The sequence below is a fragment of the Durio zibethinus genome, chromosome 15 (assembly GCF_047325235.1).
Source record: "Durio zibethinus cultivar Kanyao isolate XHJ-2024 chromosome 15, ASM4732523v1, whole genome shotgun sequence".
In the NCBI taxonomy this organism is placed as follows: Eukaryota; Viridiplantae; Streptophyta; class Magnoliopsida; order Malvales; family Malvaceae; genus Durio; species Durio zibethinus.
Window position 1 is genome coordinate 3,483,128 of NC_143176.1, and position 25,979 is coordinate 3,509,106.

Consider the following 25,979-nt stretch of genomic DNA (forward strand, 5'->3'; position numbering starts at 1 on the left):
TGATAATAACCTGTATGCTAGTGCCAGATGCTTTCTCTGAAAAAAAAATATATATTTCAACTAGCTTTTGTTGTTATCTATATGGGTTTAACTTGCCTGGAATTTTCTTCCATTTCATGTTAGATTTTATCACTTTGAATGTCTCCAAATTTTCTGTCGTACAAATGTTATTTTTTTTACTTTTGATTTATGTGGTGGGAAATAGGGACATTCATTCATTTCTTATTTTCCTTTCAAACTGAAAATTTCCACTTGTGTTCTTGTGGACTGTGGGTGTCCAAGCTGAGGCTGCTAACATGGATCCTTATCTCACTTTTTCTGGTTCCCTTTGATTCTTGTGGCATTTTCTGATGCTGACAGCCACTAGCAAGCCCAACCTTGAGAAACAGATTCGTAGTTTTGCTCTAAAGTTCTGAAAGACTTGAGCCTTTATATCAGTCAAATTGCCTTGCCACATCAATGTGGTTTTATTCCATTTTTTCTTCTCAGATTCAAAAATATTATTTATGACATCATTTAAAGCTTACTCTTAGCTCATTATCACCCATTTTAGCTCAAGACATGATGTCAACACTTCAAATCTATGAATCTTTGTCTCTTGATAGTTGTATTTCCATAAGGTCATTGCCTGTTAGAAAAAAAAAAAAACCTGTCTCTTTACCCAGTTTTTGTTTCTCAATTGGAGGAATAATTCAGTCAAAACATGATGAAATTAAGCAGTGGATTGATGGTCATAAGGACAGTGCTTTGACAATCATTTGATAGAACTTGCTGGCCGCTTTGTCAAGCTGATGCTGCAAAATTGCCTCAGCTTACTCTTCAAAACCCCCAAAAAACCCAAAGTTTTAGCCCACAGCAACTTTATATGGCAGCCTATACTCCATGGTCCAATCAGTGTGTGGGCTCTGTTTTGGTATAAAAATAAAAAACCTTAACTCTCTAACAACGCTTATTGAAAATATGAACGAATTTTTTTTTATATCCGTAATCTATTCGTTTAATTATAAATCGTAAAATGTTATTCGTAATCTTTTGTTGAATTTAATAAACAAACATAAATCGAATTTATTCATAAACTAGTCGTTTGATCATTTGGTTGTTTACGCCATAGTTATACCTTTATTAAGCATTTAAAACAAAAAAACCTTTATTAAGAAAACTTTCCTTCTTTGACATTTTAACCCATAAAAAAAAAAATTCATTGTTAGCATTGTCATACAGGTTTTTTGCAGGATGAGAGAAGATGGAGAAGGAAACAAGAAGGCTGGTGAATTGTGCGACTCTAGCAGTCTCTTTAGTTTTAACTGTTCTGATTTGAGTCATGTAATTGTGATCATATATCCGGCTGCTCTTGCCATTTTTTTGTTTGTAGTTTTGTTCATATATAACTTGTCTGATTTGAACTCTATGGAAATGAAGGGGAGCAGTGGTTATCGAATTCAAGAGGCAATCTCGGCAGTGAAAGGGTTAATGTTGATGCAGTTGATTCTCAAAAATTACTATTAAGAAGACTTGTTAGAGGTTCCTCCGTTCATCTCTTGGATGCCAATTCACATTGAGCAAGTACATTAAAATACAATGAAAGCTTGTGCCTGATCATCTGAAATGTGAGTTTGAATATTCTTGTTGATGGAACAGGAGATGATCGAGCTCAGCTTGACAAAAATGGATTTTCATGCCAGACTGATCTTCATTCTGAAGTGTGGCCTTGCAGATAAACAGTTTATGTGCCTGCCATCTGATCAACCTAAAGTTAAGGGAATGGTTCAGCCATATGCAAGGAAGGAGGATGAAACTGCCATGAAACTTGTTACATATGTTCAGATACTGCATGGAAACACCAATCCACCAGCCTGCACTTTCACCCACAATGTCACAGATGTGGTTTTCTCTTCTAGAGGCTTCACAGGAAACGTGTTTCGTGAGTTCAATGAGATTATTCATCACTTGCCTCCCTTTCCGATCCCGCCTACAATTTATCATCACAGACTTCCAGCCTTGGTGGGTTCAAGAGGACAACAGTGTTCTTTCTCACTTGTCTAGTTATGAGGTCATAAATCCTGAAGCAGATGCAAGTGTTCACCGCTTGCCAGCTGCTGTGATAGGGCTTCAGTATCATGAAAATCTAGCCCTCAACACTACTGATATTCCAGGAGGTTATTCCATTTCCTTGTTTGATTTCAGGCAGTTCCTAAAAGATTCGTGAGATTCAAAAGCCAGTGCTGATGCTTATATCACGCCCAAAACAAGGTTTTTGAACGAAGATGAAATGTGGAAATGGAGGAACTAGGCTTTAGAGTCACAAGGGCAGAAGTCAGAACCTGACTTGGGCTCCTGTAGTGTCATGGTTGGAGCTCATGGTGCTGGCCAGTGTTGATTCAAGTGGTGCCACTGGCAAGTGAATGGGCCGCAACCAACTACTTCGGAGAACCAGAAAAGGAAATGGGTGTCCGATTCTTGGAGTACAAGATTGAACCAGAGGAAAGTTCTCTCATTGACACTTGTGGCAAAGATCACCCTGTTTAGGGAGAGATTTAATTTATCAATGAATTTAGAGAGATTTAATTTAGAGAAATTCAAGAAGACCCTTTTTGAAGCAATGCAACTTCTTGGAAGCTCAACTCCCTTTTATCAATGAATGTGAATGTGATCATCTTCATGACACAGCAAGAAGAGGCTGAGAGAAAATGAATCCCATTTATCATCAACATCATGTACAATTCTCAAATTCATTCTTCCCCATTAAGGAATTAACATTAACCACTAATTTAATTGCACAAATTGCCGTTTTATCGATTCAAGAACTATCATTGCTCAATTCATAATGTCACAAATATTCAAACTAACAGATTCATTATTTAAAGGTGCCTATCTTGAGTTATAGTAAATCCATTTCATGTTTTTCAAGTCCACCTACAGCTTACATCAATATTTTTTTTTTACAAATGAGGCCACATTCCGGGAATAAGGAAGAGGACTACAAATGTTGAAATTTTAAGCCAAAACCTGCTGGATGCGATGTCTTAAGAGTGACTGCATAAATCACATAAACTAGCTCCGGGTTCCTTATAGCAATACATTTAATTATCATTACCCATATACTAATAGATATGGTCCTCTGAGCAGGCAGGACCATCACATATTACTAGATTCTTGTAGAGAACGAATCAAAAAGTAACCTGCAGAGTTATTCAAGTTTTGAAATGAAAATATTGGTCAAATGTTTTTAGTAAAAGACAACCTTTTCACAACGAAAAATGTGCAAGATTTTGCTTAAGCAGAATGGTGCAACCAACACACAGGCCTCTCAATTGCCAATCCTCATTGGCTATGTCCTCTAATTTGAGCAAAATGAAATGCAGCTGGGCAGCAGCAATTTTATCCTATAACCATAGTTCATTTATGAGGTTTTTAGCTTTAATATAATGATCGAACCTGTCACTTAATCCGATTGATTCATTCAATCCATTTTAAAAGATGACATCTAACAGATTTGACATTCAATTCGTAATACATGAAATCTTTTTTCTTGTCGTAACGTTTTTTGTAAAAAAAAAAATACAAAAAAAAAGTCCATATTAATCATAAAATTTGGAGCAATATATCAATACTTTTTTTGGTAATAAAAATTAGCACCAATAACTAATAAATACATTAATAGAACCTTATTGTTTATTAATTTAATTTATTAAAAGTTCATACTTCAGAATCCAAAATGGGAATCAAGTTCTCTATTTTATACAACAATGATTGATATCATTATACCATGAAATATATCCTTCCCTTCTCTCCCTAACCCAAAAAAATGTGTACGGCTAGCAACATTAAGTAATTCATAGATATTTGCTTAAAATTTTTTTTTATATCATTACATTAATTAGATGAACATTTGATGTAAAATTATAAAGAAAATTAAGAACCACTTCAACCGTGGTTTTTTTTTTATTATTATTGTATATATAAATAAATCACAAACCTCGTTTGAATTTTTGATTTAATCATCTTAAATTTGATTAATCATGTGTAATTACACATTCCGTAAATACAATATTCACCCGAATCGCACCGGTGGTTGCATTCCCCGCAATGCCTTTTGTCGAAAGAAATGTTGACGCACTCTCCCCTGCAGCAAACCTCGGTGTATTTGCACTTCCTCTTGCATGCACCGCAGTTTTGGTTGTCCGTGACCAAATACACACATTTGTTGTTGCAGCAAGTGGAGTTGTGGCCACCAATAACGTAGCAAACCTCTTTGTCTTTGTTGCAATGGTGAGCAGCTCTAGGGTTCCTAGCTGCTTCTTCTTGCTTAAGGAAGCGACTTACCTTTTTGGAAGGAATTTGCAACGGTTGATCAGCGTTTGGGAATGAGGTTGAAGAATCAATCAGAGTTATCGGAGGAAGCTTCTCTTCAGCGACGCCGATGCTTTTCATTGCCAAAGTGATTAATATGGCAACGGTTATAGCTATAGCGACGATTATTTTGGTAAGTTGCATTTCCCTTGTGTTTTTGAATCTATGGTTCTTGAAGGGATTTTTTTTTTTTTGAATTTTTCTTTTGAAGTGAAGGAAATGAAGAGAAGTAGTTGGAATCCTGGATTATTGGGAGATTTTTTTTTGGTGACGATCTAGGGTGGATTGGACCTTGGGTTTATAAGGGAACTGAAGGGACGGTTGACCAAAGAAACGTCGGGAAAAGTGGTAAATCTCTTTGGGATGCGATGCAAGAAGTGTGGTCCAATTCTAATAATAATTTTGAAAGAAACTAAAAAATTAAATAAATTAGAAAATTAATGTGGGTTTTATTAGTTCTTAAGTAAATCTAATACTTTTTCATTCATCCCAAGTTAGATTCATAAATGCTGTGGCTATTGGGGTTATGAAAAATATATATTATAAATAACTTTAATTATTTTTATATTTATTAATTAAAAATATTTTAAGTATTTGTGAATTAATTTGAAAACCATTTTCTTATTGACTTTTGAATATATTTTGAATATATATATATATATAGGTCTATTCAATAAATAAAAATAAATAAATATTTGAAATGTAATTAATTTTTGTATAATATAATAAATTAAATTTAAATATACTATTTCAAATTCATTTTCTAAAGTATTGATTTTTTTTGGGTGGCTAAATAATAAAATTCATTATTTATTTTGTTGTAAAAGCTTGAAGTATATGCTAGAGGTATCATCACATGGTATCATGGAAGTCAAAGGGGCCATTTGTCGACCCTTGGCTTGATTCCTAAGCTAGCTTCAGCAAACTCCATTAATGAACAGCAAAGGTGCGGACAGTGCGGTGCCCCATATGGCTGACCTGAGCAAATCTGGCCAAATCGCTCGGCCAAGCAAAGTGGGGTTTGCCAATATTTTTTTTTATCTGAAAAAGTTTAAGAGTAGGAAAATCACCCATTTTCAAAATTAAAACTAAAATAATAATAGATCGAATTTAAGTTAATACAATATTAAATTCAAATTTAAATTTAATTTAAAATTTGAGATTAAAAATTCAGTTTCAATTCATTCAAAATTTATTATTTTAATTTAAATTTAACTTGAGATAAAAATTGAACTATTTGAACTTATTCTATTAGATTTTATTAACATATACAAATAAACTTAATTTTTATATTCGATAAAAATTTGATTACTTATATTCGAATTTGAGTTTAAAATATTTTATTAATTAAATTAATAAAAATATAATAAAATATAAAAATTTGATTAGACTCACGAATCATTCGAGATGAGTATAAAATATTTAAACTCAGTTCGATCGATGAATCGAGTTATTTTAATTCAAATTTAATTTGATAATAATCGAATTAAATTTAAATTTTATTTCAATCAAATCCAAATAATTTATGAATACTAATGGATCATATATATATATATATATCTTTATTTAAAACAAATCATTAACCTAAAAAAAATTTATAAATGTTTTAAAAATTTTCAAATTTAGATATCGTATACCAATATTTATATGCTTTATGTTGAGACCTCCATTCTAATTACTTGTGTCAGAAGAGATTTGCCAATATGTAAGCAAAAATGAGGACGACCCTAATTTTAAGGTAAAACAGACACTAAACGAGCCGCTACTCAACGTGTTTGGGGAAAGCAAAAACTTAAGCATAAAGAATGCCAAAGTACAATTGATCTTATAAAATCTTAAATCTAACAAAAATAAAATTAAGTTAGCTACCAACGCAGAATGCGTGCTATTTGATTGTTTATTGTGTAACAAGTTATTAAAATTTATATTTTAAAAGACGTCAATTTAAATATTAATTTTAATAAAATTAAATTAATATAAATTTTTTATTAAATTTTTTTAATCATAATTATAATAATAATAATAATTATTCTTAATTTCATTGCAATCAATCTCATTATTTATCAAAATAGAGTCTAAATGTGATGATGAAAGAAAAAGCAAATAGTTTGTTTAAGTTTTATATAAAATATGTTACATTGAATTGTTATTACAAGTGTTCGTGAACCTGATTTAATTGAATTGGACTGGATTGATACTTTTAAAATTTGTAAAATATTAAGATTGAATTGCTCATATACTTTTAAAATTATATGACGTTACTATAAGTAAAAATATATATATTTAAAAAAAGATGAGTAATTTTTTAAATTTGTTTTTATTAAAAAAATAAATAATTTTAATTTTATTTCACTTATTTTGAATTTTAATAAATTTTTAAATTGAGTTGATTTATGTAGTTTTAATTAGTATAGATAAGGCATGTATTTATACTTTTTATTTATTTTAAAAAATAGTCACCAATTTTCAAATTAAATAAAATTAAAATAAGAAATTATTTACCTTAAATCTTGTTTATTGATTTTTTATATTCAAATTTACTATTTTTTTTAAATAAAAGGAAAATTTAGTGAAAATTTTAATTTTTTTTCTAGAAAAACTTCAAGGACAAAAGTAATATATACAACAACTATAAGGGCACCATTGCAAAATATTAGCTGCTTCTTAACCATTGTTTTTTGTGGTAAACGAAAAGCAAAAACGCCCAAACAAAAGCCCTCATCTCTCTTCGTTTCTTTCCTTCTCTAAATCCAACGTTCCAAAACGAATCTATTGGATTTCCGATGGAACTAGAGGTGGTTGGCCGCCACGCGCTGCTCTTTGACGATGATGCCATGGCGTCGTTCGTCAACTCCACGGCGGCTCTCGTCGACTGGAACTCCCTCTCCATCGACCGGTACGACGTACGACACCTCCTCTCCGGACCTCCTCCGCCCCGAAAGAGGCGTTGTCCATCCTCTCCGTTTCAAACCGCCGATGATACCTTGGAATCCGAGCTCGATCGCGAACGTTACTTCGATTTGCCACTTCCCTCTCCCTCGCCGTCCGATCAGCAAGGTGGGAAACGATAAAAAGTTATTTCTTTGTTTTTAATTTTAAATTGCTATTTAATTTATGCAAATATTTTATCGCTTTAACTCATAATTGCTGATCTGAGCTTTATTTCTGCAATTTTTATGAGATTTATTTTTTTTTCCAATTTCTGGTAATTAAAAAAAGTAGTCTTATAATTATGTAGGCTTCATTTGGATTAAAAAAATTAAAAATTTAGCGATTTTACTTAAACACGGAACTGTTATGTTCCTGTTGTTGTTACGACCGAGCAGAGCCCCTAACTTATCTCGAATTGTGTTTTATTATAGCATTAATTAGCTAAGGATGTGAGTGAAAGGACAAAGAGCTATGTGGAATCTTTGCTTGTTTAATTCTTTGGTTCTTGTCACTGTTGAGGCTTTTGTGCTGAGTGTTTTTGGAAAATATCTCTAAAGAAATGATGAAACAAACCCTATATTGGATTTAGAGCTTGTTTTAACCTTTAAGTTACTCTGCTAGAGTAATTAATGTTTCTTTCTTGTTTTATATTGTCCAAAGCTGACTTAATTGGCTATACCCTTTTGAGCTTAAAATGAGGCTTAATAAGGTTTTCTCGTTGCGTGAATCATTTGGCTTTGTTGTTTTCATTTTGCTTATGGGAAAATATTATAATACATATGCTGTTACTATTGTTTCTTTTGAAGACGGTATTGTGCTGACCAATGGGTGGTTCACTTTCTAGTTTGCATGAACATTATATATTTTTTACTGCTTTTACAAAGTTGCAGGAAGGAATCTAGTTTGCAACAGTTTCGTGTTTCAGAGGGACAAGTAAGAATGTTACTAACTTACTCTAGTGTTTCCTAGCTAGCCTCTTTTTGTGTTTGTTGTTGATGCTGTTTGCTATGTGTTTCTAAAATCGTAATTGCATAATGGCTGTACATAGAGATGATTTAGATTCTGGTTTATTTTGCTTCCAGATGAAGATAATGATGAGGAACCTGCTACGGCTGGTGGTGCCTATAATGCTGTTGCCTTTTCATACGGAAACACTGGTGAATGCAATGAGCAAAAGGATACTGATGCAGAGTCTAGTTTTCAACCACCCTTTCCTGTGCCTGAAAACTTACTTCAAAGCCTAGTAAGTACATGCTCATGTTCTTACAGTATATCTTTACTTCTTTTGCATAATCTAGATATAATTGATTGTCTGATACTTATCCAATGTGGCTGTCTGATAGTTGAGTAAGGTGCATGTGTTTTTCTAAGGCTTACAATGTCTAAGTTTCAGATGCTCGGAGCACAGATGCAGTTCTTGTTCTATGTCATGACAATGGGGCATCCAGGTGGGATTAGGATGATAGAAATTCGTTACTTTTCAGGAATCTTATTCACTTGAGAGCAAATGGGATGTGATACATATCTTCCTAGGAGTTCTGTTTCTTGATCTTTGTGCTTATCTGAATATATGTGAGATTCTGTGGTTTTCTTTTTTTCATTTTTAATTCTTTGGGAATGTTAGTAAGTTTTTAATCACTTTTGGGACTTTGCAGTTGTTAAATTCTCATCATTGACTGGAAAACCTTTTTCTTTTTCTTCTTCAGCCTCCTACAGAGAAAGTACATCAGATCATTGCAAGAACAGCTATGTTTGTAAGCAGACATGGCGGACAATCAGAGATTGTTTTGCGGGTCAAACAAGGAGACAACCCTACGTTTGGCTTCTTGATGCCCGATCATCCACTTCGCCCATACTTTAGATTTCTTGTTGATCACCAAGAACTTTTGAGCAGCAACTCCGTAGATGAAGAGAGCAAAACTGACAGTACACTTGATCAGGCAGGTAGTGTTAAAGGAGGAGGTGCATTATCTTTGCTTGGTACTGTATACGGTTCTGGAGAAGATGAGGAAGGTGCAATGGGGAATGCTACTGAGCTTAAGGGAAAGGAATCTGTTGGAGCTGAGGTTGCTATTAATAAAACATCAACAGATGGATCGGAGCAGAAAGCATCTTCTTTCGGTGTCAATGGGAAAGATGAGACAGTTGCAAAGCATTCAGCTTCTTTAAAGGAAAAGGCTTCTCTGATAAAAAGAAATCTTTCGATAACAACAGTTAAGACTGGAACAACAACAGGGGTGAAGAAAGAAAGTGATACCTCTGCTACTGAGAAATCACGAGCCTCTTCTTTGTCGACCACATCAAAGGTTGACTTACCTGTTGTGGAGCCTTCATCTGATTTAAAGAGAGTGGTTGATAAGATTGTTGAGTTCATTCTGAAAAATGGTAGACAGTTTGAAGCAGTTCTGGTTGAACAAGATGTTAAGCATGGGAGGTTTCCATTCCTGTTGCCATCCAATCTTTATCATCCTTATTATTTAAAAGTTCTTCAAAAAGCTGAAAAGGTATGATCCTCAGTTTCCAATTTTCTGTATAACGTCTTTGTTTCTTATTAGACTCTTTTCAGTAAGACACATTTATTTAATTCTGGCTTGGCATTGGATAAAACAGGTAGAATGTGATATGGAACACTTTATTTTTTCATATGTTTCCTTTTGTGCCAAAATGTTGCTTCATATATCTATGTATTGAGTTTTCCCTTTGATTTTATATCTTTTTTTTTTTATTTTTTGTGGGTGGTTTGATATTTTGCATATTCATTCACTTTAGATGTTATAATTGACTGCTGATTAAATCATAAAAGCAAATTTTTTGGCTCTTATCTCTTCTGATGATGTTAGATTACCTTTTCTCTGCAGTCAAAGTTACATGGTAAAGGATTCATTTCTGAGAAGCATGGTTCATCTGGCCTTGGGGTGGAAAAGAAAGCTGCTCCATCTCAAGAAAGTGATAGTGTGTCTGTTGGATCTGACATACCGTATGAATCTGAGAGGAAAGAGAAGTTTAAAATGGTAATCAGCAAATCAAAGAAGGATGGACAAGATCCACCTTCCAAAGCTACCCAGCCGCAAATTGGAGTTAGTGTGGATGCAGCTGCTGCTGCTGCTATTCTTCAGGCTGCCACAAGAGGCATTAAGAATCCAAATTTAGAAATTCTTTCAAAGACATCATTAAATGTTAGCAGCCAGGCCTCTAGTGGTGAGGGTGGGCATGTCCCAAGTTTCGGTAGAAATTCTGGTCCTGTTGCCAATGTTATTGCAAAGACGGCAGCTATTGCAGCTGCAAGTGAGGCTGATTCGTCTGAGGCATGCTTGACAAAAGAAGAGAAGTTGAAAGCTGAGAGATTGAAACGGGCAAAGATGTTTGCAGCCATGATAAAAAGTGGTGCTGCACCACTTAAAACTGAAACATTGCGAGGCTTATCTGCTGAACCACCAGAGTCAGGGGTTTCTGGTTCAGGTATGGAGGGTGGAAATCTTTCCAGAAAAGAAAGGGAAGGCAGTTCAGTTGCATTGGATGTCAATACTTATGATAAAAATGAAAAGCATGAAAAGATATATTCTGGTATTGATCATAATGAACGGCGATCAAAGAGGAAGTACCGTTCCAGATCAAAAAGACATGAAGAGGATAGCAGACAGGAGGAGGAGGAAGAAGAAGAAGAAAAGAAAGGAATGTACGAGCACTTGGGTAAAAAGCAGCGATCACATCACTCTTCACACCGTAGCAGGGATAGGCATAAGCATAGAAAAAGGCATTCCTCTTCAAAGGATAGAGATTCTCGACGTAGGCATAAGCATGATAGTAGGTCAGATGATGAACGAGGTCATAATTCAGATTACTCTGAGAGTGATCATCATCATTCTCGACACAGACGGAAGCAAGATATCTCTTCAGATAATGAACATCGGAGGTCAAGATTTGGAAATGAGCATGGTGGCTCCTCTGATGCTGAGGATCAACGCACTCGGCATCAGCATAAGCACCATAGCTCCTCCGATGACGAGTGCCGTCAGCAAAGGAAGAGGTCTTACTCAAGAAGAGAGGTGGAATTGGAGGAAGGAGAGATTTATGCAAAATCAGATCAATCTAAAGTTAGTGAGGGCAATGGTGCAAGTAGGGAAGCATCTCTGGATATATCAAAACCAGATACTGAGAGAAGGGCTCCATCTCTGCCTTCTGAAACCACCACGGTTTCCGATGATTTAAGAGCCAAAATTCGAGCCATGCTGATGGCCACCTTGTAATTATCAACTCGACCCTGTTTTTCAGTTTGTACTTTATAGTTGCCATGTTTGTTTTCCTGACTGCAACCATCTAACTTATTATTTCTCCCAGTTTTAATTGATGAATTCCTTTTCTAACCATAAATTTCTTCACTTTCCGGTTCATTAATCAAATTTCGAATTTATGGATATCAATGGAAAGAGGTTGGGTAGGGAAGAGTATTTTCCATCTTTATATTCAAATTTTTATATTATATTTATTTTTGTATATATATCGGATGAATATTTTAAATTTATTTTCATTTTCATTCTCATGATTATTCATGGTTATTCAATGGGTATGAAAAATTTGCATACCCACAGCATTTAAAAAAAATAAAAATAAAAATTTATATTTATATTTTATATATTTAGATAATTTTTTTTATAAATGTTTATTAATATATATTTTTTAATAAAAATATATTAATTTTAATTAATTTAAAATAATAATTTATATTATTTAATAAAAAATTTATTTATTAAATACATATATATAAATATATATGGAGTACGGGACATTATATTATCTATCTTTATTTTTGTACTCAATAAAAATTTAAAATTATATTAATTTTTATCTTGAGGTTAATAATATAATATTTATTTTCATCTTTATTTAGATAAAAAATTAATTTTTTATTAGATATAAATAAAATTGATATCTCTATTTCAATTACTTGCAAATTTCATGTTATTATATCAATGAACATTTTTTTTATTTGAAATATTTAACGTAAATAAATTATTTAATCTTTTAAATCAAAATAAAATATGTTGTATAAAATAATTTATAATAATTATTTCTCGTAAATTCGAAATAATTTCAATAAAAAATCACTAACTGAATTTGAAGTCAAGATTTTTACGTTAAAAAAAAATAATTCTTGCTAATTGAATTAACCTCTCGTTGATTAAGAGTTTTTATTTATTTATTTTAATTTTTTTATAATAAAATAGAGCTGCCCCCGTGCCGACTCAACTTAAAATATTAAAAATTAGTAGCGAGGAAAATGAGAAACTAACTTCTCAAGTAAGATCATGAAGATAGAAGAAAAGAGTGATTTCGGCTAAAATTTTCTATTAACTTGTGATAACCAATAATTGTTGTCATGTTTTAGCATAAGGAAAGCTTAAAAAAATAAACAACTTTTCCTTTGAATTTGAGCTTGGAATTTTTTTTTTCAAACCGCAGGTGTCATGGGAAGACAGAAAGTAGAACATCACATCCAGCATATCTAGTTTGACTGTTACAATTTTCTTAGATATATAAATATTTATAAAATTTTTTTTTAAATATAAATTTCTGATAAAGGTTTTTTTAATTAAAATATTATATTTTAAATGATCAGATTTAAATAAGTACATAAAACAGTAGTGATATTTAGATCAAGCGGCTGAGAATAACCAATTATTAAATGGATTTTGACGTGTCAAATGATTAAAAGCTAGTAATTAGTCGCGTGGCAGTCTAAGGCAGCTAAGTATTGCTCAAATTTCAAATCAAAGCCGCCACTTACAACTACTTTACAGTAAAAGAATAAACGTGTGAAGACTACGTTCTTGGTCTATTTTTTTATATAAAAATACAATTTTTATTATTATTATATTTATATATAAAAATGTAGTTAAAGGTATAAAAATATTATTTTATAATATTATATCAATTATCAAATTTTTACATAAAAAATATTATTAATATGAAAATATTTATTTTATTATTGTTTTAATAAATTTATGGCATTTATATATATAAAAAGATAATATATTTCTAAAATAAAAAATTCAAAAATTAAAAATTAAATTTATTCACTAAATTTGTTTTATTAAAAAAATTGTTGTTATTATAAGTAATATTTTACCATCATATTCAGTGCGAAGTATTTAATTTTGTGATTAGGGTTATATTCTTATCAAATTGTATGATTATGAATGTCAATTTTTTTTTTGTCAAAATGAATATGTAATTAAGTTGATTTCTAAAGATAAAATAGATAAAAAAATTAATATCTACGATTCAAATACGAAAATCATATTTCAAAAATTAAAATCTCAAGAGAATATCCAAATTTCATCGAATCTAATACCCTTTAAAAAGTTATTAAAACTTTAAGAGACCCATTTAATATTTGGGGTCAAAGGCAAATATCCAATTTGACCATCAACGATGGATAGTCGAATCCATCTTCCCAATCAAACCGATTGGTTTTTGGCTTTTCCTTCCTTCCCCATTTCTTTCTCTTGCCAATATTGGAATTTTTCCAAAATTTCAACCTGGCCATTTCCTCCCCCCCTCTTTTTGTTGTTTTCATACATAATCAAATGAAAAAACTGTAATCATATATATATATATATATGTGTGTTGCATTTGAAGCAATAATTACAACAATACAGAAATAACAAACAACAATCAATAATCAAATACACAAGAAAAATAAAGCACACCAAGATTTACGTGAAAAATCCTCCAGTGTAGAAGAAAAAAACCACGGACCACCAGAAAAATCTTCACTATCAAATAATAGTTATACAAAATTCTTCTCTAGCTAAAACTAGAGCTAATCAACAACTAGAGAAACAATTGGAGAAATCTCACCAAATAAGTGACTCAACAAATACACCATGGATTTGTTCCTAGAGAGCTTCAAACCCGATCTTCACCGTTCAAAATGTAGAACTCTGAATCATAAACCTCTTGACAAGGTTCTAACTCAATCCGACCACGGATCGACTTCCGTTCAACTAACTCTCTTTTCTCTTTTTTCTCTCTCTGCTTTTCCTGGCTTTTCTTCTTTCTCTACTTGGTTTTCGACACACACCTAAAACAACCACACATCTTTTTTATTAAGTAGCTAGGGCTCTGTGTAAAATAAAAGATCAAGACCCATGGCCTTTACTTGATCCAAAACCACTTACATGGGACTGGATCTCATTTTCCTAACAATCTCCCCCTCTAGCCCCATTAAGAGGAGATTCATCACCATAGCAGTTTCATTTGAAACTTACCTTGGCCAGGGAACTCATTCCGACCAAGTTACTGCAAAGCTCAAGCTTTTTCCTAGGAAGTATTTTAGTCAACATATCTGTTACATTCTTATCAGTATAGACTTTTTTCAATAACATTTGCTGTTCTTCAATCACTGAAGGTAACCAATGATATCTAACATCAATGTGCTTTGTTCTAGCATGGTACATGGTATTCTTACTCAAATCTAAAGCACTATGGCTATTATAAAATATCACATACTCTTTCTGATTCAACCCCAATTCAAGAAGAAAACGTTTCATCCAAAGCATTTCTTTACATGCTTCGGTTGCTGCAATATACTCAGCCTCTGTAGTTGACAAAGCAACATACTTCTGTAACTTAGATTGCCAAGATACAGCTCCTCCTGTAAAAGTGAATGAATAAATACCCTGAAGTAGATTTCCTACCATCAAGATCGCTTGCCATGTCAGCATCAGTAAATCCTTTTAGAACTGATTGTGAAACTCCATAAGTCAAGCACATTTTTTAGGTACCTCTCAAATATCTAAAAATTCATTTCACTGCTTTCCAGTGAACCTTCCCTGGATTAGAAAGAAATCTGCTCACTACACCAACTGCATGAGTAATGTTAGGCTTTGTACAAACCATAAGATACATTAAAAAATCGACTGCAGAAGAATAAGGAATACTAGACATAGCTAGTTGCTCTTCCTTAGACACTGGACAAGATTTTTTACTTAGATGAAAATGGTTGACAAGTGAACTACTAACTGATTTAGCATATTGCATGTTGAATCTACCAAGCACTCGTTCAACATACTTTTCCTGTGACAACCACAACTTTTCAGCTTTCCTATCCCGGATAATGTCCATACCAAGAATCTGCTTTGTTGGACCTAAATCCTTCATATCAAAAGACTTAGACAATTATTCTTTCAACCTACAAATCATACTAGCATCTTGTCCTACAATCAACATATCATCAACATATAATAATAGGATAATGAAATTACCATTAGGGAATTGTTTAACATACACATAAGAATTTACTGCTATTTTTTTATAGCTATGACTCACCATAAAAGAATTAAACTTCTTGTACCACTGTCACGGAGCTTGTTTCAAGCCATACAAGCTTTTTTTCAATTTGTAAACTAAGTGCTCTTTCCCTTTCACTTCAAAACCCTCAGGTTGATTCATATAAATGTCCTCTTGCAAATCACCATGCAAAAATATAGTTTTAACATCAAGTTGCTCAAGTTTAAGATTCAAACTAGCTGTCAATCCCAGTACTACTCGAATAGAACTCATTTTTACAACTGAAGCAAAAATCTCATCAAAGTCGATACTTGGTTTCTGAGAAAAACTTTTTACTATCAATCGAGCTTTGTACCTCACTAGTTTGTCACCATTTTTTTTCAACTTGAACACCTATTTATTTTTTAATGGCCTCTTCCATGTTGAAAGTTTAATAAGATCATAAGTACTATTCTTTCGTAATGACTCAATCTCTTCTTTCATTATTTTTAACCAGTGCTCTCTATCCGGAGTAACCTGCACATCTTGAAAGCTTTATGGCTCCCCTTCACTAGTAACTAAAATAAAATCTGAACTTAGATACTTAGTAGATGGCCTGCGCTTTCTAGTAGATCTTCTGGGCTGAGACTCTACATTACTTAATGTCGAAGGTAGCTCCCCCTGCTCAACACTCTCAGGTAGAGAGGATTGCTCCCCCTGCTCAAAACTAATAGCATCTGGCTCATCACAACTGTAGCTGGCTCATTCATATCCCCAAGTTCTGTTTCTTGCTCATTTTCACCATCTGTGGCTCTTTCCTGTAAAATCTCTGTCAGTGTTGAAACATCACACTCAACAGTAACTTGTGTAGTCTTCTCATTTTTTTCAAAGTCTGTTATGGTTTCTTTTTCATGAAAGACCACATCCATGCTTCTGACTGTCTTTCTCTTTACTGGATCCCATACCCTGTAGCCAAATTTCTCATTACCATATCCTATAAACACATACTGTGTAGCTTTATTGTCAAGCTTTGATCTCTGCTCTTTCGGCACATGCATGAATACTTTATACCCAAAAACTTTCAAGTGAGAGTATGAAGTATCTTTCCCTATCCACACTCTTTCTGGAATGTCAAAGCCCAAAAGAACTGATGGTGACCTGTTAAGTAAATAACAAGCTGTGTTGACTGCTTCACCCCAGAATGACTTTGGTAATTTTACCATCCTCAACATACATCTAACTTTTTCCACAATGGTGCGATTTATTCTTTCAGCTATACCATTATGCTGCAGTGTTCCAGGTTCTGTCCTCTCATGCCTGATCCCATGCTTTGAGCAATACTCTTCAAAGTCTTTAGATGTGTATTCCCCACCATTATCAGTTCGAATACACTTCAAGGGTAACCCTGTCATCCTTTTAACCATGACATAAAATTTTTGAAAATACTGCAGTGCTTGACTTTTGTATTTCAACATATACACTCAAATCTTACGTGAAGCATTATCAATAAAAGTAACAAAATATCTGCTACCACCTAATGACTCAACCTCAATGGGACCACATACGTCAGAATAAATTAATTTCAATCTATTTTCTTTTCTCTGAGAACTTTTATGAAAAAAAACTCTATAATGCTTACCAAACAAACAATAATCACATGAATCGAGAGACATACCTTTGGTCAAGGGAATGAGAGACTGCCTTGACAAAACTTGTAACCCTTTTTCACTCGTGTGTGCCAGCCTCCTGTGCCACAAGTTTGTTGAAGCATCATTTTCAACGGTATTTACTTGGTTACCGTTCAATTGCATCCATGTCCTATACATTGTGCAGCAGAGTTTTCTCCTTGCAACTACCATAGATCCTTTGAGAAGCTTCCATTGTCCATTTTTTTGTCGGCTTTCATATCCCTCCTTATCAAGGACATTAATAGCAAGCAAGTTCATTTTCTTATCTGAAATGTGTCTGACATCCCTTAAAGTCAACATGTAGCCTGTACTAGTTTGTACAACAATATCACCAATCTCAACAATCTACGAGACACTTTTGTTTCCTATTTTAGTACAACCAAAGTCTCCTGCTTTGTAAGTTATAAACAACTCTCTCTTAAGAACACAATGATATGCGCTCCTGTGTCAATTATCCACTCAATGTCGGGATCACTAACATGATTACAATCACCATGTGTACAAATCAAAGTAACTGAATCACTATCTGAATTCATTGCTGCAACATTGCTATCATCTGAACTCTTACCTTTTTTATCTTTTTGCTCTTGCTTCAAGATTTTACAGTTTTATTTTATATGACCCGTCTTACCACAATGGAAACACTTCACTTTACCTCTAGACTTGGATCTATGTTTAAACTTATAAGTTGTAATCTTTTTAACAAGCATAATTTTATTCATACTTGTTTTTTTCTCATACAATGCTGCCAATTTTTTCCAAATAATGTGAGCATCTGACTCCTACACTACATGATGAAACACGTTGATATCAACCCATTTTCTGATTGTAGCTAGCGTCTTTCTACCTAGCTTCTTCCAACTTTCATCTTTCATATCTGCTGGTTTAGTTGAATCACCCAATACTGGCTCATACAAATCTTTGCAGTATAGATGATCCTCCATCATAGGCTTTCGAATTGAATAATTCGATGCTGTCAATTTTATCATGGAATCTGTATCACCCTCCATGATCTCAAACAGAATTTACTTCTATCCTGGGTTGCTTCTGTATCGATGTCTCAAAATAACCCTCACTCTGATACCACTTGTTACGCCTGAAGCAATAATCACAACAATACAGAAGCAATAGACAACAATCAATAATCAAATACGTAGGAAAAATAAAGCACACCAAGATTTACGTGAAAAACCTTCCAGTGTAGAGGAAAAAAATCACAGGCCACCAGAAAAATCTTTACTATCAAATAATAGTTATACAAAGTTTTTCTCTAGCTAAAACTAGAGCTAATCAACAACTAGAGAAACAATTGGAGAAATCTCACCAAATAAGTGACTCAACAAATACACCCTGGATTTGTTCCTAGAGAGCTTCAAACCCGATCTTCACCGTCCAGAATGTAGAACTTTGAATCATAAACCTCCTGACAAGGTTCTAACTCAATCGGATCATAGATCGACTTCCGTTCAACCAACTCTCCCTTCTCCTTTTTCTCTCTCTGCTTTTCCTGGCTTTTCTTCTTTCTTTACTTGGTTTTCGACACACACCTAAAACAACCCTACCTTTTTTTATTAAGTAGCTAGGGCTCTATGTAAAATAAAAGATCAAAGCCCATGGCCTTTACTTAGTCCAAAACCACTTACATGAGACTGGACCCCATTTTTCTAACAATATGATCATGGTGAAGTACTCAAAGTCATATAAGATCCTCATAATGATTTATAATATATAATAATAATTTTGAAGTAGTTGTCCTATCACATTTATCATGAATTAATTAATATATTTCTTAATTTTATATTTCCCAAACAAAGCAGAAGTAATTACCATACTCTACTTGGACTTTTGCTTCCCTTTAGTTTTTCAACTTATCATTATTTGCTACAAATTATTAACTTTCGTGTATCAATGGCCTATGACTTCATTTTCCTTTTTCTATACTTTAAGGAGAGCATTCAGCATTAATGAAAACTCCAAAAAATCCTACAAACAATGACGCCCTAAGGCTTGCATGTTTCCATGGCATCCATGATTAGTCCTAATACCTAAAATATGTTTATATGATACTTATCCAACGTGGCTGTCTGATAGTTGAGTAAGGTGCATGTGTTTTTCTAAGGCTTACAATGTCTAAGTTTCAGATGCTCGGAGCACAGATGCAGTTCTTGTTCTATGTCATGACAATGGGGCATCCAGGTGGGATTAGGATGATAGAAATTCGTTACTTTTCAGGAATCTTATTCACTTGAGAGCAAATGGGATGTGATACATATCTTCCTAGGAGTTCTGTTTCTTGATCTTTGTGCTTATCTGAATATATGTGAGATTCTGTGGTTTTCTTTTTTTCATTTTTAATTCTTTGGGAATGTTAGTAAGTTTTTAATCACTTTTGGGACTTTGCAGTTGTTAAATTCTCATCATTGACTGGAAAACCTTTTTCTTTTTCTTCTTCAGCCTCCTACAGAGAAAGTACATCAGATCATTGCAAGAACAGCTATGTTTGCAAGCAGACATGGCGGACAATCAGAGATTGTTTTGCGGGTCAAACAAGGAGACAACCCTACGTTTGGCTTCTTGATGCCCGATCATCCACTTCACCCATACTTTAGATTTCTTGTTGATCACCAAGAACCTTTGAGCAGCAACTCCGTAGATGAAGAGAGCAAAACTGACAGTACACTTGATCAGGCAGGTAGTGTTAAAGGAGGAGGTGCATTATCTTTGCTTGGTACTGTATACGGTTCTGGAGAAGATGAGGAAGGTGCAATGGGGAATGCTACTGAGCTTAAGGGAAAGGAATCTGTTGGAGCTGATGTTGCTATTAATAAAACATCAACAGATGGATCGGAGCAGAAAGCATCTTCTTTAGGTGTCAATGGGAAAGATGAGACAGTTGCAAAGCATTCAGCTTCTTTAAAGGAAAAGGCTTCTCTGATAAAAAGAAATCTTTCGATAACAACAGTTAAGACTGGAACAACAACAGGGGTGAAGAAAGAAAGTGATACCTCTGCTACTGAGAAGTCACGAGCCTCTTCTTCGTCGACCACATCAAAGGTTGACTTGCCTGTTGTGGAGCCTTCATCTGATTTAAAGAGAGTGGTTGATAAGATTGTTGAGTTCATTCTGAAAAATGGTAGACAGTTTGAAGCAATTCTGGTTGAACAAGATGTTAAGCATGGGAGGTTTCCATTCCTGTTGCCATCCAATCTTTATCATCCTTATTATTTAAAAGTTCTTCAAAAAGCTGAAAAGGTATGATCCTCAGTTTCCAATTTTCTGTATAACGTCTTTGTTTCTTATTAGACTCTTTTCAGTAAGACACATTTATTTAAATCTGGCTTGGCATTGGATAAAACAGGTAGAATGTGATATGGAACACTTTATTTTTTCATATGTTTCCTTTTGTGCCAAAATGTTGCTTCATATATCTATGTATTGAGTTTTCCCTTTGATTTTATATCTTTTTTTTTTTCATTTTTTGTGGGTGGTTTGATATTTTGCATATTCATTCACTTTAGATGTTATAATTGACTGCTGATTAAATCATAAAAGCAAATTTTTTGGCTCTTATCTCTTCTGATGATGTTAGATTACCTTTTCTCTGCAGTCAAAGTTACATGGTAAAGGATTCATTTCTGAGAAGCATGGTTCATCTGGCCTTGGGGTGGAAAAGAAAGCTGCTCCATCTCAAGAAAGTGATAGTGTGTCTGTTGGATCTGACATACCGTATGAATCTGAGAGGAAAGAGAAGTTTAAAATGGTAATCAGCAAATCAAAGAAGGATGGACAAGATCCACCTTCCAAAGCTACCCAGCCGCAAATTGGAGTTAGTGTGGATGCAGCTGCTGCTGCTGCTATTCTTCAGGCTGCCACAAGAGGCATTAAGAATCCAAATTTAGAAATTCTTTCAAAGACATCATTAAATGTTAGCAGCCAGGCCTCTAGTGGTGAGGGTGGGCATGTCCCAAGTTTCGGTAGAAATTCTGGTCCTGTTGCCAATGTTATTGCAAAGACGGCAGCTATTGCAGCTGCAAGTGAGGCTGATTCGTCTGAGGCATGCTTGACAAAAGAAGAGAAGTTGAAAGCTGAGAGATTGAAACGGGCAAAGATGTTTGCAGCCATGATAAAAAGTGGTGCTGCACCACTTAAAACTGAAACATTGCGAGGCTTATCTGCTGAACCACCAGAGTCAGGGGTTTCTGGTTCAGGTATGGAGGGTGGAAATCTTTCCAGAAAAGAAAGGGAAGGCAGCTCAGTTGCATTGGATGTGAATACTTATGATAAAAATGAAAAGCATGAAAAGATATATTCTGGTATTGATCATAATGAACGGCGATCAAAGAGGAAGTACCGTTCCAGATCAAAAAGACATGAAGAGGATAGCAGACAGGAGGAGGAGGAGGAAGAAGAAGAAGAAAAGAAAGGAGTGGACGAGCACTCGGGTAAAAAGCAGCGATCACATCACTCTTCACACCGTAGCAGGGATAGGCATAAGCATAGAAAAAGGCATTCCTCTTCAAAGGATAGAGATTCTCGACGTAGGCATAAGCACGATAGTAGTTCAGATGATGAACGAGGTCATAATTCAGATTACTCTGAGAGTGATCATCATCATTCTCGACACAGATGGAAGCAAGATATCTCTTCAGATAATGAACATCGGAGGTCAAGATTTGGAAATGAGCATGGTGGCTCCTCTGATGATGAGGATCAACGCACTCGGCATCAGCATAAGCACCATAGCTCCTCGGATGACGAGTGCCGTCAGCAAAGGAAGAGGTCTTACTCAAGAAGAGAGGTGGAATTGGAGGAAGGAGAGATTTATGCAAAATCAGATCAATCTAAAGTTAGTGAGGGCAATGGTGCAAGTAGGGAAGCATCTCTGGACATATCAAAACCAGATACTGAGAGAAGGGCTCCATCTCTGCCTTCTGAAACCACCACGGTTTCCGATGATTTAAGAGCCAAAATTCGTGCCATGCTGATGGCCACCTTGTAATTATCAACTCGACCCTGTTTTTCAGTTTGTACTTTATAGTTGCCATGTTTGTTTTCCTGACTGCAACCATCTAACTTATTATTTCTCCCAGTTTTAATTGATGAATTCCTTTTCTAACCATAAATTTCTTCACTTTCCGGTTCATTAATCAAATTTCGAATTTATGGATGTCAATGGAAAGAGGCTGGGTAGGGAAGAGTATTTTCCATCTTTATATTCGAATTTTTATATTATATTTATTTTTGTATATATATCGGATGAATATTTTAAATTTATTTTCATCTCCATTCTCATGGTTATTCAATGGGTGTGAAAATTTTTCATACTCACAGCATTTAAAAAAAAGAAAAAAAAAATTATATTTATATTTTATATATTTAGATAATTTTTTTATAAATGTGTATTAATATATATTTTTTAATAAAAATATATTAATTTTAATTAATTTAAAATAATAATTTATATTATTTAATAAAAAAATTGTTTATTAAATATATATAAAGTACAAGACATATATTACATTATCTGTCTTTATTTTTGTACCTAATAAAAATTTAAAATTATACTAATTTTTATTCTGAGACTAATAATATAATACTTATCTCCATTTTTATTTAGATAAAAAATCGATTTTTCATTAGATATAAATAAAATTGATATCCCTATTCTAGTTACTTACAAATTTCATATTATTATATCAATGAGCATTTTTTTATATGAAACATCTAACGTAAATAAATTATTTAATTTTTTAAATCAAAATAAAATTATTAAATTAAGATAATTTATTATAATTCTTGTTCATAAATTTGAAATAATCTTAACAAAAAATCATTAACTAAATTTGAAGTCAAGATTTTTATCTTAAAAAAATAATTATTGCTAATTGAGTTAATTTCTCGCTGATAATAAATTTTTATTTATTTATTTATTTTAATTTTCTTATAATAGAATAGAGCTGCCTTTGTGCCGACTCAATTTAAAATATTAAAAATTAGTAGCGAGGAAAATAAGAAACTAACTTCTCAAGTAAGATCATGAAGATAGAAGAAAAGAGTGATTTCGGCTAAAATTTTCTATTAACTTGTGATAACCAATAATTGTTGTCATGTTTTAGCACAAGGAAAGCTTAAAAAAATAAACAACTTTTGCTTTGAATTTGAGCTTGGAATATTTTTTTTCAAACCGCAGGTGTCATGGGAAGACAGAAAGCAGAACATCACATCCAGCATATCTTGTTTGACTGTTACAAATTTCTTAGATATATAAATATTTATAAATTTTTTTTAAAAATATAAATTTCTGATAAATGTTTTTTTTAATTAAAATATTATATTTTAAATGATTAGATTTAATAACAGTAGTGATATTTAGATGAAGCGGCTGACAATAATCAATTATTAAATGGATTTTGACGTGTCAAATGATTAAAAGCCAGTAATTAGTCGCGTGGCAGTCTAAGGCAGCTAAGTATTGCTCAAATTTCAAATCACAGCCGCCACTTACAACTACTTTACACTAAAAGAATAAACGTGTGAAGACTACGTTCTTGGTCTATTTTTTTATATAAAAATATAATTTTTATGATTATTATATTTATATATAAAAATTTAGTTAAAGGTATAAAAAAATTATTTTATAATATTATATCAATTATCAAATTTTTACATAAAAAATATTATTAATATGAAAATATTTATTTTATTATTGTTTTAATAAATTTATGGCATTTTATATGTAAAAAAAGATAATATATTTCTAAAATAAAAAATAAAAAATTAAATTTATTCACTAAATTTGTTTTATTAAAAAAATTATTGTTATTATAAGTAATATTTTACAATCGCGAAGTATCTAATTTTATTTTATGATTAAGATTATATTTTTATCAAATCAAATGGTTAAGAATGTCAATTATTTTTGTCAAAATAAATATGTAATTAAGTTGATTTTTAAAGATAAAATAAATTAAAAAAATTAATATCTATGATTCAAATACGAAAATCATATTTCAAAAATTAAAATCTCAAGAGAATATTCAAATTTGATCGAATCTAATGCCCTCTAAAAAGTTATTAAAACTTTAAGAGACCCATTTAATATTTGGGGTCAAAGGCAAATATCCAATTTGACCATCAAAGATGGATAGTCGAATCCATCTTCCCAATCAAACCGATTGGTTTTTGGCTTTTCCTTCCTTCCCCATTTCTTTCTCTTGCCAATATTGGAATTTATCCAAAATTTCAACCTGGCCATTTCCTCTCCACACCCCCCCCCCTCCTTTTGTTTTTCAAAGTCTGCTACATTTCTTCTTTAAACATACAATTGAAAACCCAAAGTTTTCCACGTCAAAAGATTGCCTCGTTGAAAAAAAATACTTTCATTTATATCATCAAATTTGTAATTTTTTTTAAATTTTGAAATAGATAGATTATTCGATTTTTTAAATCACGACACATTAATATGAGATAGATAAATTGCTTAATTCTTCAAGTCAAAGTATAATATGTTGTATCTGATAATTTAAAACATGTGGCTATAGTACTTCTTCAAAGTAAATAAATTACTCAGTTTTCTAAGTTACAGCACATCAATCCAGAGTAAATAGATTACTTAATCCTTTAAATTAATATAAGATATATCATATATAAAGTCTAAAATATGTGATTACAGTTTTTTCATTTGATATGATTCCAACAAATAACTATCGATGACACTCAAATCCAAAATTTCTTTTATTGAGAAAGATGAATTTTGATTAATTAAATCAACTACTTATTAGTAACAAATTTAATATATTGTTGACTGAATTACAACTATATTTTTATTTTAAAAAATTAAAACAAAAATATGCTAAACTTGATTGATTATGTATGAAAACAACATATATATATATGTGTTGCGCCTGAAGCAATAATCACAACAATACAGAAGTAATAGACAACAATCAATAATCAAATACGCAGGAAAAATAAAGCACACCAAGATTTACGTGAAAAACCCTCCAGTGTAAAGGGAAAAAATCACGGGCCACCAGAAAAATCTTCACTATCAAATAATAGTTATACAAAGTTCTTCTCTAGCTAAAACTAGAGTTAATCAACAACTAGAGAAACAATTGAAGAAATTTCACCAAATAAGTGACTCAACAAATACACCCTGGATTTTTTCCTAGAGAGCTTCAAACCCGATCTTCACCGTTCAAAATGTAGAACTCTAAATCATAAACCTCCTGACAAGGTTCTGACTCAATCGGATCACGGATCGACTTTCGTTCAACCAACTCTCCCTTCTCTTTTTTCTCTCTCTGCTTTTCCTAGCTTTTCTTCTTTCTCTACTTGGTTTTCGACACATACCTAAAACAACCCCACCTCTTTTTTATTAAGTAGCTAGGACTCTGTGTAAAATAAAAGATCAAGGCCCATGGCCTTTACTTGGTCCAAAACCACTTACATGGGACTGGACCCCATTTTCCTAACAATCTCCCCCTCCAGCCCCATTAGGAGGAGATTCATCATCATAGCAGTTTCATTTGGAACTTACCTTGGCCAGGGAACTCATTCCGACCAAGTTACTGCAAAGCTCAAGCTTTTCTCTAGGAAGTATTTTAGTCAACATATCTGCTATATTCTTATCAGTATGAACTTTCTTCAATAACATCTGCTGTTCTTCAATCACTGAACGTAATCAATGATATCTAACATCAATGTGCTTTGTTCTAGCATGGTACATGGTATTCT

General features: G+C 32.9%; 3 protein-coding genes and 1 pseudogene across 10 annotated transcripts; 3 read left to right on the forward strand and 1 right to left on the reverse strand.

Moving 5' to 3' along the window:
• Positions 1 to 1,397: 1,397 nt before the first annotated feature.
• Positions 1,398 to 2,875, forward strand: LOC149514529 (beta-1,2-xylosyltransferease XAX1-like; annotated as a pseudogene). The gene is made up of 2 exons (XR_016327931.1): positions 1,398 to 1,521; positions 1,639 to 2,875. The product of XR_016327931.1 is annotated as a beta-1,2-xylosyltransferease XAX1-like (transcript).
• Positions 2,876 to 4,017: 1,142 nt separating this feature from the next.
• Positions 4,018 to 4,660, reverse strand: LOC111301900 (stigma-specific STIG1-like protein 1). The gene has a single exon (XM_022897885.2). The coding sequence runs from the start codon at positions 4,492 to 4,494 to the stop codon at positions 4,018 to 4,020; it is 477 nt and encodes a 158-aa protein (XP_022753620.2). The 5' UTR covers positions 4,495 to 4,660.
• A 2,379-nt stretch (positions 4,661 to 7,039) lies between these two features.
• LOC111301586 (SWAP (Suppressor-of-White-APricot)/surp domain-containing protein) lies at positions 7,040 to 11,652 on the forward strand. Of its 6 annotated transcripts, XM_089744381.1 has the most exons (6): positions 7,040 to 7,407; positions 8,172 to 8,214; positions 8,364 to 8,524; positions 8,675 to 8,853; positions 8,988 to 9,785; positions 10,140 to 11,652. In XM_089744381.1, exons 5-6 carry the CDS (start codon positions 9,030 to 9,032, stop codon positions 11,526 to 11,528), a joined length of 2,145 nt encoding a protein of 714 aa, XP_089600507.1. In that variant the 5' UTR covers positions 7,040 to 7,407; positions 8,172 to 8,214; positions 8,364 to 8,524; positions 8,675 to 8,853; positions 8,988 to 9,029; the 3' UTR covers positions 11,529 to 11,652. The 6 variants fall into 6 exon arrangements, with proteins under 6 accessions (XP_089600507.1, XP_089600509.1, XP_089600506.1 ...); XM_089744383.1 differs by lacking the exon at positions 8,675 to 8,853; XM_089744380.1 differs by lacking the exon at positions 8,172 to 8,214 and having other exon boundaries at positions 8,669 to 8,853.
• A 7,653-nt stretch (positions 11,653 to 19,305) lies between these two features.
• On the forward strand, positions 19,306 to 22,363 carry LOC111301587 (uncharacterized). Of its 2 annotated transcripts, XM_089744385.1 has the most exons (3): positions 19,306 to 19,560; positions 19,695 to 20,492; positions 20,848 to 22,363. In XM_089744385.1, the coding sequence occupies exons 2-3, from the start codon at positions 19,737 to 19,739 to the stop codon at positions 22,237 to 22,239; spliced, it is 2,148 nt and encodes a 715-aa protein (XP_089600511.1). In that variant the 5' UTR covers positions 19,306 to 19,560; positions 19,695 to 19,736; the 3' UTR covers positions 22,240 to 22,363. The 2 variants fall into 2 exon arrangements, with proteins under 2 accessions (XP_089600511.1, XP_089600510.1); XM_089744384.1 differs by having other exon boundaries at positions 19,306 to 20,492.
• The last annotated feature ends 3,616 nt before the right edge of the window (positions 22,364 to 25,979 follow it).